Source organism: Phyllostomus hastatus, unplaced genomic scaffold (genome assembly GCF_019186645.2).
Source record: "Phyllostomus hastatus isolate PE091 unplaced genomic scaffold, TTU_PhHast_1.1 phas_contig_5, whole genome shotgun sequence".
NCBI classification, from domain to species: Eukaryota; Metazoa; Chordata; class Mammalia; order Chiroptera; family Phyllostomidae; genus Phyllostomus; species Phyllostomus hastatus.
Genome location: NW_025333897.1, coordinates 192,477 through 205,829, shown reverse-complemented (window position 1 = coordinate 205,829; position 13,353 = coordinate 192,477). Strand labels below are relative to the sequence as shown.

Below are 13,353 nucleotides of genomic sequence, written 5' to 3'. Positions count from 1 at the left end.
CCTCTGACCCAAGCGCCCGTTTTCTTTCCGGCTGCGGAGCGAGTAACGCATGTGCATAGGAAGGTCCGTCTTTGGCCCGGAACTTTGGTTCCGGGAGCAGCGGAGCATCGGGACCCGGTAGTGTGCTCAGCCGGAAGTGGCCGCTGAAGGTATGGGGTTGACTCTTTTGTGCTGAGCCTACCGCGGCGGTTAAAGAAGCGTAAAAAAATAGGATGGAAGCTGTGGCGACTGCGGCGGCGACTAGAGAACCCGATGAAGGTGAGGTCCAGGCGACTCTGAGGCGCGGGGAGGATGGGGCTGCGATGCCTTTGGGAAATGATTCCCAGAGTGCGAAGGAGGACTCTTGATAGTGATACACCTGCCCAAGGCTCACCTGTCTCTTCACCACTTTGTCCAGATTCACCCCTCTTGTTGCGGGCTGACCTCCTTTACCCCATCCCCTCCCGCGATATTAACCTCTTTCGCGTTCCAGTCTGCCCTTTTCCATGTCCGACTCTAAGCCGATTCCTTGATAGGCTAATTCTCAGGTAACGTAAACCTCTGTCCTGCCTCGGGCTTACTCTACCATTGTCTCAGCCAGCCCTGCTTTCTCAAGTTGCCTCTTTCATTTTGTCAAACTGACCCGTCCCTTTCCCTGGACTAACCCTCCTCCTGACCCATGCAAACTCTATTTATCCCAGACTAGCGGCTTCCCCCATTTCATTCCACTTCCTCTTCCCGCAAAGGTCACAGTCCCATCTGCCACCTCGGGGTCCTTAATCTATTTCTGTGCTCCCCCATTCTGTCTCCTTTGCATTTTTAGTCTCTGCTTCTCCTGATGCCTTCCCATGTGTATCTAAACTGCTTTTGTTTCACTCATCTTAAAATTCCATCACACTGCTTCAAAATAATCCCATGTAAGGTGAGATGTGGTTGGCAGGCAGAAACCTCACTGGCCAAGAATTGGTCACTATTGAAGCTGAATGATGGAAGGGTGAAGGGTTGAACTCTCTACTTTTGTGCATGTCTGAAATTTTACATAATAAAATCGTTTAAACTGAAAAGAAAATCTGTCCCTTGATCCCATAGTCCCTTCCAGAAACCATCTCTCTCACCCAAAGAGTCACCCATACTTGCTTCCACCTGCTCACCTCCCACCCATTGCAATCTGGCTTTTGACCTTCTGAAACTGCTGTGGTTAGGGTGCCCCGTGACCTCCCTGTGTTACCCCATTCAGTTTTTTTCTCATTAGAACACATGGAGAATTCAATGCCATTGACCCTTCCATCCTTCTTTAACGTGTTTCGTTTTGTTTTTTTAAGATTTATTTTTAGAGAGAGGAGAAGGGAGGGGGAGAAGAGAAGAAAGAGGGAGAGAAACATCAGTGTGCCAGAGATACATTGATCAGTTGCTTCTCACAGGCCCCCAACCAGGACTTGGCCTTGCAACCCAGGCATGTGTCCTGACTGGGAATGGAATTGGCGACCTTTTGGTTCACAGGCCGGCACTCAGTTCTCTGGGCCACACCAGCCAGGGTCTTCTTTAATGTTTTCCCTTGGTTTCTCTGACACCCTTCTTTCCCATTTTTTTCTTGTCAGCCTCTATTAGTTTGCTATGGCTGCTGTAGTGAATTATCACATACTAGGTGATTAAACCAACAGAAATTTATTCTCTGACAGTTCTGGAGGCCAGAAGTCTGAAACTAGTATCACTGGACTAATACTTAGGTGTCAGCAAGACTGTAGAAGGCAACCTCAAAGGCTCTAGGGGAGAACCCATTCCTTGCCTCTTCCACTTTCTGGCAGCTCCTGGAATTCCTTGGATTGTGGCCACGTCACTCCAGTCTCCACTTCCATCTATCTTCACACTGCCATCTCCTCCATGTGTGTCAAATCTTGGGCTCTTTCTTATGGGACAGTTGGGATAGCACTTAGGACCCACCTGGATAATGCAAGATAATCTCCCTATCTTGGGATGCTTAACTTAGTCATATCTGCAAGACCTTTTTGTTGTTGTCATTGGCTATATAAGGTTACATTCGCAGGTTCCAGGAACTAAGACATGGCTGTCTTTTAGGGGACCATTTTTTAGCTTTTCACGGGCATATCTTCTGCACATCTGGTCGGTGCTCTTTCCTAGCCCCTTTTCCCATCCCTCACACGTATTCCCTGTCCTCCCCATGACCCCTTGTTTCCTTCAGCTTTAATTGTTGTATTGGGTCTGTAACTCACAACCCTGCCCCCAGCCCAGCACTTCTCTCCTGAGAAGTCTAGTCCCAGGTACCACCGGTCTCTTAGAGGTCTCCCCTGGGGTATCCCCCCAATGCATGTCCCAACTTGGCCTCAGCATCTTCCCTCCCCTGCTCCCCATCCACATCTCTGTCTGAGTCACAGCTTAACTAGTCCAGGAGCCAGAATCCCAATATTAATTGGATGCCTTTCTCACCTCCCAGCCCTTCAGCCCAGGGCTTGTCTACTTGGCCTCCCAGGCATCTGCCACCACCCCTCCTGTCCCCTCCTCCACAGGCCCTGTCCTGGTCCAGTGCACTCTCCTCTTGCCAGTGAGTAAAGCCCTCCCTGAAACCCGTGCACCCGCAACCCTCACCACCCCCTTGCTCCTCCCCATCCCAGCCAAGCTACCTAAAGGAGTTGTCTGTACTTTTTGTCTTCACTTGGCTCCTGCTTGCTGCAGCCCAGCTCCAGTTCCCACCGCTTTCGAGAAGCAGCTCTCACCCAGGTTTGCCTAGTGCTCAGCTTCCTTCTTTCCGGTTCCTGTATTGTCTTTGATCTTGCCTATTCCCCCCATTGACTGGAGGCTTCTTGAGGGCAGGAGCTGGATTGGATTCTCCCTGTGACTCCTCAGCATTACCCAGCTCAGGGCCTTGAGTAGATTTACAGTTCCTGAAGGGTGGTTGGATGAATTGTAAATGAATAGGAGAGGACGAATGAGTGAGTGAACAAGTCAGTGAAATGTATTAAATTTCCTGAACAAAGAAAAGGCAAAGAATTGAGTGAATCCATGAATGAGGTGGAAAGGACCAAGTAACCACACCAAATGCACTCCTGCCTCAGGACCTTCGCACTGAGGGAGGCTGTTCCCTCTGCCTGGACTCTTCTTCCCCAGAAATCTTACGGCTCAGTCCCTCACCACCTCACATCTCTACTAAAATGTCACTTTTTTGGCGAGCTTTCTCTCTTAAAATTGCAGCCTCTCTCCCCATCCCCTCTCCTTCCACCTGGATTTTTTTTTTTTTTTTTTTGCACAGCTCTTGGAAACACCAGACACACTGTATGTTTTCTAACACACAATATGTTTTTAGTAATTATGTTTTTAACTATGTGTCCCCCACTAAAATGTCAACTTCTTGTTTACTGTGGTGTCTCTAGGGCCTAACACAGTGCCCAGATTGGAGTAGGTGCTCAGTAAATGTGAAGTGAGTGAGGGACTGAGCACCCACTCTCCCTCCCCTACTCCTGTCCCTAGATTAAGAAATCTCCCTTTTCCCCCACAGGCTGCACGGGCCCCAGTCCTAGGCACTGGGGAGAGCTGAGCTGGATGCCGGTTCCATCCAGACCCCTGGACAAGGAAGAAGCAGCGGAAGGAGATCCAAGGGCCCTGGACGACAACTCCTCTGGGGCCGAGACCACGGAAGTGAGTGCTATGCTGCGTGCTGTGGCTGCCAGCCGCCTGCCCGTATGCAGCCAGCAGCAGGGAGAGCCTGACCTGACTGAGCAGGAGAAGGTGGCCATCCTGGGCCAACTCTACCACGAGAAGCCACTGGTGTTCCTGGAGCGTTTCCGCACAGGCCTCCGTGAAGAACACCTGACCTGCTTTGACCATCTACGTGGTGACCATCGTGCTGACTTCTACTGTGCTGAGGTGGCCCGGCAGGGCACTGCCCGACCCCGCACCCTGCGCACCCGCCTGCGTAACCGGCGCTACGCTGCCCTGCGTGAGCTCATCCAAGGTGTGGGGGCAGGTGGGCTGGAGGGGAAGGGAAACTGAGGCAAAGCAAATAAGAAGGATGCAAGAGCAGAAACACAGAGATCCTGGGAGAGAAGTGTGGCGACAAGGGACACAGGGGAAGACTGATACAAATGTGAAGTGATGGGGTGAGATGGGCAGATTAGACAGACAGGGATCTCGGGGAAGTGAGTGGGAATGACAGAAGTACCATTTCAGGTCTGTGGGCCAAGGGCACAGCAACTTGCACTGTGGTGACTGGTTATCTCTCAGGAAAATCAGATCCCTCCCTCCCACTGAATACAGAGGCATTGCTGGAGACCTAGGGGGCATATCTGTGACCCTGAGGACACATAGGCCCTCGAAAACAAGGCACACACGTGAAAAGCGTGAAGGCAAACATCAGCATGTTTGACCGCAGCCTAACAGGTGTCTCTGACCAAGGACAGCAGAACTAAAGGTGAAAGATGAGAGTGAATGAAGCAGAGAGTAAGAAAGTTTCTGGTTAGGGAGATGGCACAGGCTGAGGGAAATGGAAAGAGTGGGACACAGTGACAGATGAGCAAAATGACAACAGGAGAGATGATGAGTGAAGGGGGATGGGTGACAGAAACCAGGGTCAGAAAAGGAGGGGAAGAAACTGAGACCCAGAGACAGGGGGCAGCAGTCAGCCAGGGGAAAGGAGGGAGAGAAACAATCTGATGGGAAACACCAAAGCCAGGGGTAAGAGAGAAGGCAAGATGGAAGGCAGGATAGGGCGGTCACACCTGAAGCCAGGATTTTGGCAGATTCCTCCTCTGTGTTTTGAAGGTCGGGCTAGGGCCAGTAGGTGGGAGGGACCCAGCTCAGTTTAACTGTTACGTAAGGGACAGAGCTGCCCTGCAGAAATAGGCAGCCAGGGGTGACGCAGAGGAGCTGGGTTTGGGGTGGTGAGGGTGCCAGGCCTCCCTGGGGGGTAGCTGCAGAAAGGTAGCTACTAGGGAGAGGTGAGAGCCAGGCTCTAGAAGGCCAGCAGGCACATCACGCCTGAGCAGACGCCCTGCCCTACCTGATCCCGTGCACACACATGCCGGCTCCACACAGATGTACACTTAGGTGCCCAGCAGTGCAGCGGTCTCCAGATGTGTGCACCACAGCCAGATGGGGCTCAGTGAACAGGCACACAGCCTGTAGCCTGTGTGTATACCTGCCTGCACCATCCTGCACACCAGCTATAGGTGCCTGTGGCGGTGCCCTGACACGTGTGGGAGGGTGTGGGCAGGTGCTTGTCCGCAGGCCCCAGGCCACCGGTGCCATGAGCCAGGGTGTCTGTGGGTCTGACTGTGTTCAAACATGCTGGGACACACGAGCACAGGTCCTCATATGCGTGCATGAGTACTGGTGCCCACACGACCTCGGGCGTGTGCTTATCTTCCTACATATCTGAACTCATGCACACTCGCACACATGTGCTCATATCTTCCTACCAGTACGATCACTCACACACGGACACTGTCACCCTATACACAACCCCAATCCCATGCCCACCCTGCCTTCTCCGTGCAGGGGGCGAGTACTTCAGCGACGAGCAGATGCGGTTCCGGGCCCCGCTGCTGTACGAGCAGTACATCGGGCAGTACCTCACCCAGGAGGAGCTCAGCGCCCGCACCCCAGCCCACCAGCCACCCAAGCCCGGCTCCCATGGCACGCCCGCTTGCCCGCTCTCCGACCTGCTGCTCCAGTCCTACCAGGAGCGGGAGCTGCAGCAACGGCTGCTCCAGCAGCAAGAGGAGGAGGAGGCTTGCCAGGAGGAAGAGGAGGAGGTGGAGGATAGTGACAAGGAAGGTGAGGGCCAGTGGCAGGGAGGCTCTAGTACCTGAACTCCACAGTCCTGGGCCTGCACACCTCCCCATTCCATGGCCCAGGCTGGGCCCCACCTGCACGAGCAGACAGCGAGTCCCTCCCCCGCCTGACCCAGGTGCCCTCTGTGCCCTGGCCCTTCCCAGCCTCTCCAGCATCTATGTCCCCACTCCTCAAAAGCACCAGGCAATCCCTCGCTTCCAGGCCTTTGCACCTGCCTTTCCCTCTGCCAGGAATGCCTTCCCTCCACCACCTTTCAGGCGCCCCGTTCTGGCCCTACTCTGCAGCCCCCAGAGCACTGGCTTGTCATTGTGTGTTTGGTGTATGCTCTGGGACGGCAGGGGCTGGAAGCTTTTTGGTCACTGCTGTGTTCCTGGTGCTGCCCAGCACCAAGAAGCAGCTCTCTGGACTGTGTCCAGTGTCTGCCCGCATGAGTCCTTCATACACCCCCACCATGGATGTCACCCCCTGCAGACCAGAGCCCCGGCAAAGACTCAGAGGTCTGGGTCCCTGACTCAGAAGAGAGGCTGATATTGCGGGAGGAGTTCACCAGCCGGATGCACCAGCGCTTCCTGGACGGCAAGGACGGAGACTTTGACTACAGGTACTCCCGTGCCCCTACCTCCCTGTCCCCCAGCCCAGCACCTCACAGTCGTCGGCCACATGCTAAACCTGAGGCACCTCCGTGGAGCCTCAGAACAGTTCCAGGTCTGCCAGCCTCAGGGTTTCAGATCAACCACAGGTCAGAGGGTGACCCTGGACTAGTTTGTGCATCTGAGAGCCTCAGTCCTCTCCCCAAATGTAAGGAGGGAATGAGCAGGGCTGACATGCAGCTCAGTGTTGACATAGCGTTAAAACACTTCCGCTCTGGCAGGTGGGGTGGCCTGGCAAGATGCCGCTACCCCCAGGCCTCACAAGTGCCCCCAGGACCCCAGACCTTGTGCTGCCGGCGGTAACCCCTGGCAGAGTACTGCGTGGCAGGGAAGGGCCTGTGGTGGCTGCCCCTGCGGTGCCGGTGGGTAACTTCTCCAGTGTAACACCAGGGCAGGACACATGGGCCACCTGACTGGAGAAGGACTTTGTCATCAGGGAGGATACAGGAGGCTGAGACATCAGAATCAAAAGTAAGGGGTTTTGTTGGCAAGGCCGGTGGTGCTGAACACCAGCGTGGCCGCAGAGGCACTGGTTTCAAACCCAGCTCTGATGCCATGTGAACTAGCAGCCCTCTGGGCGCCCGGCGGCAGCGCAGACTCGCCCAGCTCCGGAGTCGGGCCTGGCGGGCCCACTTCCCCCTGGGGCCAGCCTTGCGACCCGAGTGCCCACAGAGCAGTGAGCAGAGAGCTGGGCTGTGGGAGCCCCCAGTGAGGACACTGCTGCCGCCATGAACCCCGAGAGAACCCGGGCCTGTCGTGAGGAATTGGGGAACAATGGGGACCAAAGCCTGCCCCCCCTAGAGGGCCCTGCTGGGCAGAGCACCAAGTGGTCCCCTCATTGTGCCTGCTGTGCCCAGGCTCTGGGGCTAGAGCAGGGGATAAAATTGATGAGGGGCTGCCTGCCCTGGAGGGGGTCGCACTGTAGTGAGGAAAATGAAGCATCAAGCATTTAGTGATGATGGGCCATGAAGAACAATGAAGGGGGCAGGTGACACGGTGGCGGGAAGGCCCTCTGAGCACAGAGAGCAGTGAGGCAGGCAGTGGGCGGGGGAGTGGCAGACACCTGGGGGAAGAGCGAACCTGGTTCCTGGCGAGGCTGCTGGGGGGCAGGAGGTCTCATCACAGGGGACAGGGCTTCCTGGACGGGAGTGAGCTTGACCGGGGGTGTTGGGTGCGGGATTCAGAGTGGAGCCAGGCTCCTCACAGGTTAGGGTCACTTGCCACCTTAGCGCAGTTTCTGGGCCTCAGCACTATTGATCTTGGGGCTGCATAATTCTTTGCGGGGAGCGGGGGAAGGTGCCATTCTGTGTGCAGCAGCATGCTGAATAGTACCCTTGGCCTCCACCCACTGACAGCCAGCAGCAGGCCCCAGTTGTGACAACCAGATGTCCTCTGGGGGGACAGTGCCTTCCTGGGTGAGAACCAGTGCCTTGACAATGTGGGCCCCAGCATTAGGACGTCACACCTGCCAGCTTTTCAAGAGAAACCAGAAGTTTTATGTAAAATCTCTGATTTGGAAAATGTTGCCTTTTGTTGGAAGCCCTGGGAGACCCAACGCCCCCTCCAAGGAAGGGTCAGCTGCGTCTCGGAGCTGTGGCCTGTGGCCTCCAACTGTGGGGCCTCGTTCCCTGCTTCTCTGGAGGGCGAGGAGCAGTGGTGGGGACTGGGGCCCAGGCAGAGCCAGCCCCTGACAGCGCCGTCCTTCCACAGTGCGGTGGACGATAACCCCGACTTCGACAATCTGGACATCGTGGCCCGGGATGAGGAGGAGAGATACTTCGATGAGGAGGAGCCTGAGGATGCGCCCAGCCCGGAGCCAGATGGGGACTGATGGCCCGGCCACCCGCCCTGCCCCAGCCCAAACGAGGCAGCTGGTGGGAGGCTGGCTCAGAGACTTGCTTCAGGGGCCCCGTGCAGGTGCCCACACCGCCGGCCTCCCTCTGGGTCTGGTCCCATCTGAGGCTGCCCCTCCGCCCGTGTCTGCAGCTCCCGGCCTGCCCCCGAATCCCACCCTGCCTCCCCGTTTTCACTGCCTTCTCTGGTCTCCTTCGGTTGTTCCGTCACTTTCTCCCTGCCTTTCTGTGTCCTGCTTTCCGAGTCTCCCTCTGATTCTGTTTCCTCTCGGCCTTTCTGTTTCTCCCCCTTTCTCTGTGCCTTGGCCTCCACCCCCACTGCAGGGCGAAGGTCCTTCCCTGACAAGGCAGCAGGACTCTGTGGCTAGAGCCAGCCAGGCTGACACCAGTACCCAACTTGGGGTGGGGCTGGCCCTTGGGCCCCAGAGCAGCTCACTGTCTGCCCTCCCGGTCCTGGCCTCAGTCCTTTACCTGTCCCGTTTGTGCTGAGTGCTCCTTGCTTCTAAGTTCCCTTCTGTCCTTTGGCCTCGTGGGCCTGTGGTTCTCCCGCCAGCCTGTTTCTATCTCCCAGCCCCTGTGGCGTCCCGGTCTCAGCCTTTATCGCTCTGGGTTTCAGTGTCAGCTCCAGTGTGCCCCCTGAGTGGGACCTCGCTGCAGGCGGGGGTAAGACCAGAGGTGGCCACAGGTGTCACCTCTCCATTGGGACCTTGGCCTGGGAGGAGTGGGCAGGGGCACACTGGGTATCGTGGGCCTGCCAGCTTGGGTGTGGGGGGAGGGGTGTAGGGAAGGGGAGCTCTCCCCTTACAGCCCATGGCCCCCCTCTGCCCAGCCACAGTTTTCCCTTCGTTCACTTCCTTCGCCTCCCTCTCCCTGTCCTGTTTACACTCCCCAAATACTCACAGGCTGTTATCATGGGTCCTGAGTCATCCCACACACACAGGCTGCCCCTCGTCTCTGCCCCAGCCAGCCACAGGGCCCACCCCACGGAGCCCCCTGCCTCCCCAGGCTAATGAGAGCCAGATGGCCGCCTGGTGACTCAGCCACTGGCCTGTGGGAACCCAGGCGTCCCGCCTTCCCATGCCCCCACACCCAGCTCATGCTCCCCTCGTAGACACACGAAAAAGGGCTGTCTGCGGGAGGGCACGGCCAGGGGTCGGGGAGGCGGGGTCTGGGGACTCGGTCCTGGGCACGTTGGCAGCAGCGTCCTTCCCCATCGGAGCCCGAGGGGCCTCCAGGCTGCCTCCCAGCATGAGGTCCAGAGTGAGCAGAGATCCCAAGGCCTCCTGGGGCCCATGACTCTTGACCCCTGGGTCTCAGCTCTGCCCTCTGGGTCAACCAGAATTAGAGCCAGACATAGAAAGTGAAAGCTACAAGGGGCCAAGGGACATTCAGGCTGTTCAGTGAGACTTCAGAAAAAGGAAAGTTGTGGTTTCTGAGCAGTTTTACTTTGTGCCAGGCTCCAGCAAGGTGCCTGCGGCTACGCCAAATCCCCCAGATGTCCCTTCAAACTGGGGACTCAGCTCGTAGAGGGGACTGGGAAGGAAGGTGGATGTGCAGGTCTAGAAGCACAAATCCGAGAGAGAGAGCTCTCCAGGGCCCGCCCCCCAGCTGCCAGGCCCCTCAGGGTGGGCAGGTGACACAGGCATCCTCAGATGGGGAGGTGGGGAAGAGTTAGCTGTTGGTAACAGCAGCTAATGGTCTGGGGGCCCTCCTCTGGCACCAGGCCATCCACGCAGATGTGACGGAGCCGTCCTGGTGGAGAAGGCAGCGCTTGAGTCAGACGTCACAGGGTCCTGGGGGCTGCGTGCTATCACCACTGATAACCCACCTCCTCAAGGAGGCCCAGTGTGAGAGCCAGGCAGGTCACAGGAGAGACTTCTGTCTCCTGGGACTTGTGTTCGGCACTCCAGCTGTGAGCACACCCATGGTACGGGCATCAGTGCACGTTTCTCGCCAGTCTGTCATTCAGTCATTAAATTTGTGATATAGTTTGCCATACATAGATTTGTTTGTTTACTTTAGGTGATGAGGGACCGCAGCTGAGTAAGAATTAGGGTGAGTCAGATGGTGAGGCGGGAGCGTCAGTAGCTGAGACGAAGGTGGAGCTGGTCAGGAGGGGCGAGGAGAGACCCATCCCCCAGGTCACAGCCTCAGCGCAGCCGAGACCTGGAGGTGCCTGAGTGGCCTGTCCCTCGCTCCCAGGTCGGGTTGGGGTGGGTGGAGAGGCTGAGTCAGGGAGGGAGGGCCCTGGCGGGGAGAGCCCCTCCTGGCACATCCGGCCCCCACCCCCGGTCTCCTGTCTGTCCTGCTAGCCGCCGCCCCCACTCCTTACCCCCCGCGTCTGACACCTCTGTAGGTCCTGCCAAAGCTGACACGGAGGGCTCCCCACCCCTGTCCTCCACTGCCCGCCGGCTCTGCCCTTTGTCCGCTTCTCCTTCCTCTGCCCCCCACGCTCCTCTCTGTCACCCGTTCAGTGTCTGCACCTCGGACGATGTCTCCCTGCAGTCCCGCTCTCCCTCCTCGTTCTTCCGGGGGCCCTGCCTCCTCTCTCCCTCGTAGGTCCCTGCATCTTGAGCCTGAGTTTCTGGCACTGTCTCGTGACCCCATTTCCCCTGCCTTTCTGTCAGGGCCTCCCCTCACTGTCACTCTGCTCCTCTTCACCCTCATTTTTTCCTGTTCCTCTCCCTGCCATCTCTGTTGGCCCGGCCCCCTCACCCCATCTAGTTCTCTGTCCCCTTTTCTTTGGCTCCCAAATCCTGGGAAGCCCAGAGGGGATGTCCAGGTTAGAGGTTCACTGGTGGCCCCTGGGAGCCCAGAAGCGGAGGTCGCCTTCCCCCGCAGAAGGGGGGTGGGAAGGGGCAGTGAAGCTGCGGCCTGTCTGGCCAGAAGGAAGTGTCTGTGCTGTGGCCTGGTCACCCCCCCCCAAACCGGCCCCAGGACCTGCCGGGCGGCTGCCACCCCCAGACCGGGACAGAGTAAACACCGCTGCCGGCAGCCCGGGATATTTATACCGAGGGCCGGGCGCGGGTCCAGTGCCCACCGCAGCCCCTGCCCTGCCCTGCCCTGCCCGCCACAGCCAGCCCCAAGCCAGCGTGGCACCAGTCGGCGAGGGGACACGCCGCAGATGCGGCCTCCACTCAGCATGGAGGCCACCAGGCGCACTGCCCAGGATGCCAGTGGCTTCACTGAGGACTCATGATGCCCCCTCGCCGGGAAACACCAGCACAAAATGCTCACAAATGTGTGCACACACCCCACTGACAGCTCAAAACGCCCCCGAGGGGATCGCAAAACAGAACCCCCAACTGCTCACACACTGAAGCCACCAGCCCGATGCAGACGCCACCTGCTTGCAGAGGCTACGCACACCAGTCCCCGAGATGGACACACACACACACACACACACACTGGGAGTGACAGCAAGCAGGCTAGACACACCTCGTGGACACATGTTCAGAACGCCAGACACACACGATGGTCACAGTGCAGCCCAGGAACAGCTCTCCCGCAGATGCTGGGACCTGTCACCCACACGGGAAACACAGCTCTTGTGAGAAAACACACACCCCCTCCTGGAAACACCTTTCTCACAGACGCACAAACATACACAGAGGACACCCCCGTTTCAAGTCAAACTTAAACTAGGGATGCACAACTCACACCCGTAGGAGAGCAGCAAAAATATTAAGAAAAAATTCAGGCATATCACATGCCCCAGCACACGACCCACTTTGCACACAGACCTCCCAAGTCACGTGTCAGGACCCAGAGCCCAGGGAGCACACCAACTTGTGCAGCAGGTACACACACCAGGAGCAGGGCAGTCACCTACACACACATTTGAACATGTGCTGGAAATTCGCAACAAAGCCTCCAGGTACCCAGCTGGTGTGTAAAGAGACCCCTGTGCTTGACACATACAACTCACACCACAGAGCTTGGGGACACACACACAAAGGTGTCTTAAACCGAGACCAACACTCAGGAGGTCTAGAGGACCGGGCTGTTGCCTGTGTGTGTGTGCCTCTCTCTCTGTCTCTCTCACCCACTGACCCTAGGCCCAGGACTGTCTGGGGGAGGGGCAGGAAGGCCTGAGCTGGCCTCCCCCAGCCCTGCTTCCTGCCCTGTGGGGGCTGGATAGGAAGCCGGGGCTCCAGCCGGAACCCAGGCTCCCCCCACAACTTCCCGGCCTGCCCAGAGGCAGGGGAGGGGAGCAGGGGCCCCCTGAACCCCCCAGTCTGGCCCATGCGGTTGGTTGGGAGCCTGAGCTGCCTTGTCCCTCTGGTTCCCGGCCACCCTGGGGAGCAGGGGGAGGGCAGGAGCAGTGCTCATGTGGTGCGAAGGTGCTGAGCCTGCAAGTTTCCTTCCAGGAGGCAGGCAGGTGGGCGGGTGTGTCACGGGGGCGTGGCCAGCGCTTGGGCACCAGGAGTGTGACTGAATCCTAGTACGCAGCCAGGACTTGTCCTGGGGCCCAGGCACGAGCTGGGCGTGTGAGGGCCGAGACCCTGGGGGTGTGTCCGGGTGTGTGGGACTGCTCCGTCTGGGACCCGGGGCGTGACCGTGTGTCTGGCTATGACGGGCTGGCTGCTGCCTGCCAGGTCGCATGGGACACCACGGGCCTGAGTGTGTGGGGCCGTGAAATGTCAGAGCGAGTGGGCACAACCGCCTGGCAGGCTGTGCAATCGAGATGTGTCAGGTCTCTGTGTGTGGTGTGTGTTCCCCCGGGGGGACGGACGGGTCAGGTCATGTGTGTGCATTTGTGTGTGCCTGTGACTGACCCCAGCCGCAGAGGATGTTTGTGTAACTGCTGATGGGTCCCTGCCAGAGGCTCTGTTTCATTTCCTCATGCTGGGGGGGGGGGGTGACACTGTCTCTTAATCTTTGGTGTGTGGTGGCTGTGAGCTTGACCCTACAGACTGTGTGTGAGTGTGTCTTGCCGTGTCCCTACTAAAGTCTCTGCTTATGTGGGGTCCCAGGGAAGCTCCAGGCCGGGCTGTGTGGGTGTAATGGGGTGGCACTCGGCGGCTGTGCCTGCTGCCAGGTGTCCTGCAGGAGTTTTGGTGTGC

At 57.9% G+C, this 13,353-nt stretch overlaps 1 protein-coding gene across 1 annotated transcript; it reads left to right on the top strand.

The window, feature by feature from the left end:
• Nucleotides 1–130: 130 nt before the first annotated feature.
• On the top strand, nucleotides 131–10,285 carry CCDC97 (coiled-coil domain containing 97). The gene is made up of 5 exons (XM_045846665.1): nucleotides 131–258; nucleotides 3,491–3,946; nucleotides 5,488–5,766; nucleotides 6,256–6,385; nucleotides 8,145–10,285. The coding sequence occupies exons 1-5, from the start codon at nucleotides 213–215 to the stop codon at nucleotides 8,263–8,265; spliced, it is 1,032 nt and encodes a 343-aa protein (XP_045702621.1). The 5' UTR covers nucleotides 131–212; the 3' UTR covers nucleotides 8,266–10,285.
• The last annotated feature ends 3,068 nt before the right edge of the window (nucleotides 10,286–13,353 follow it).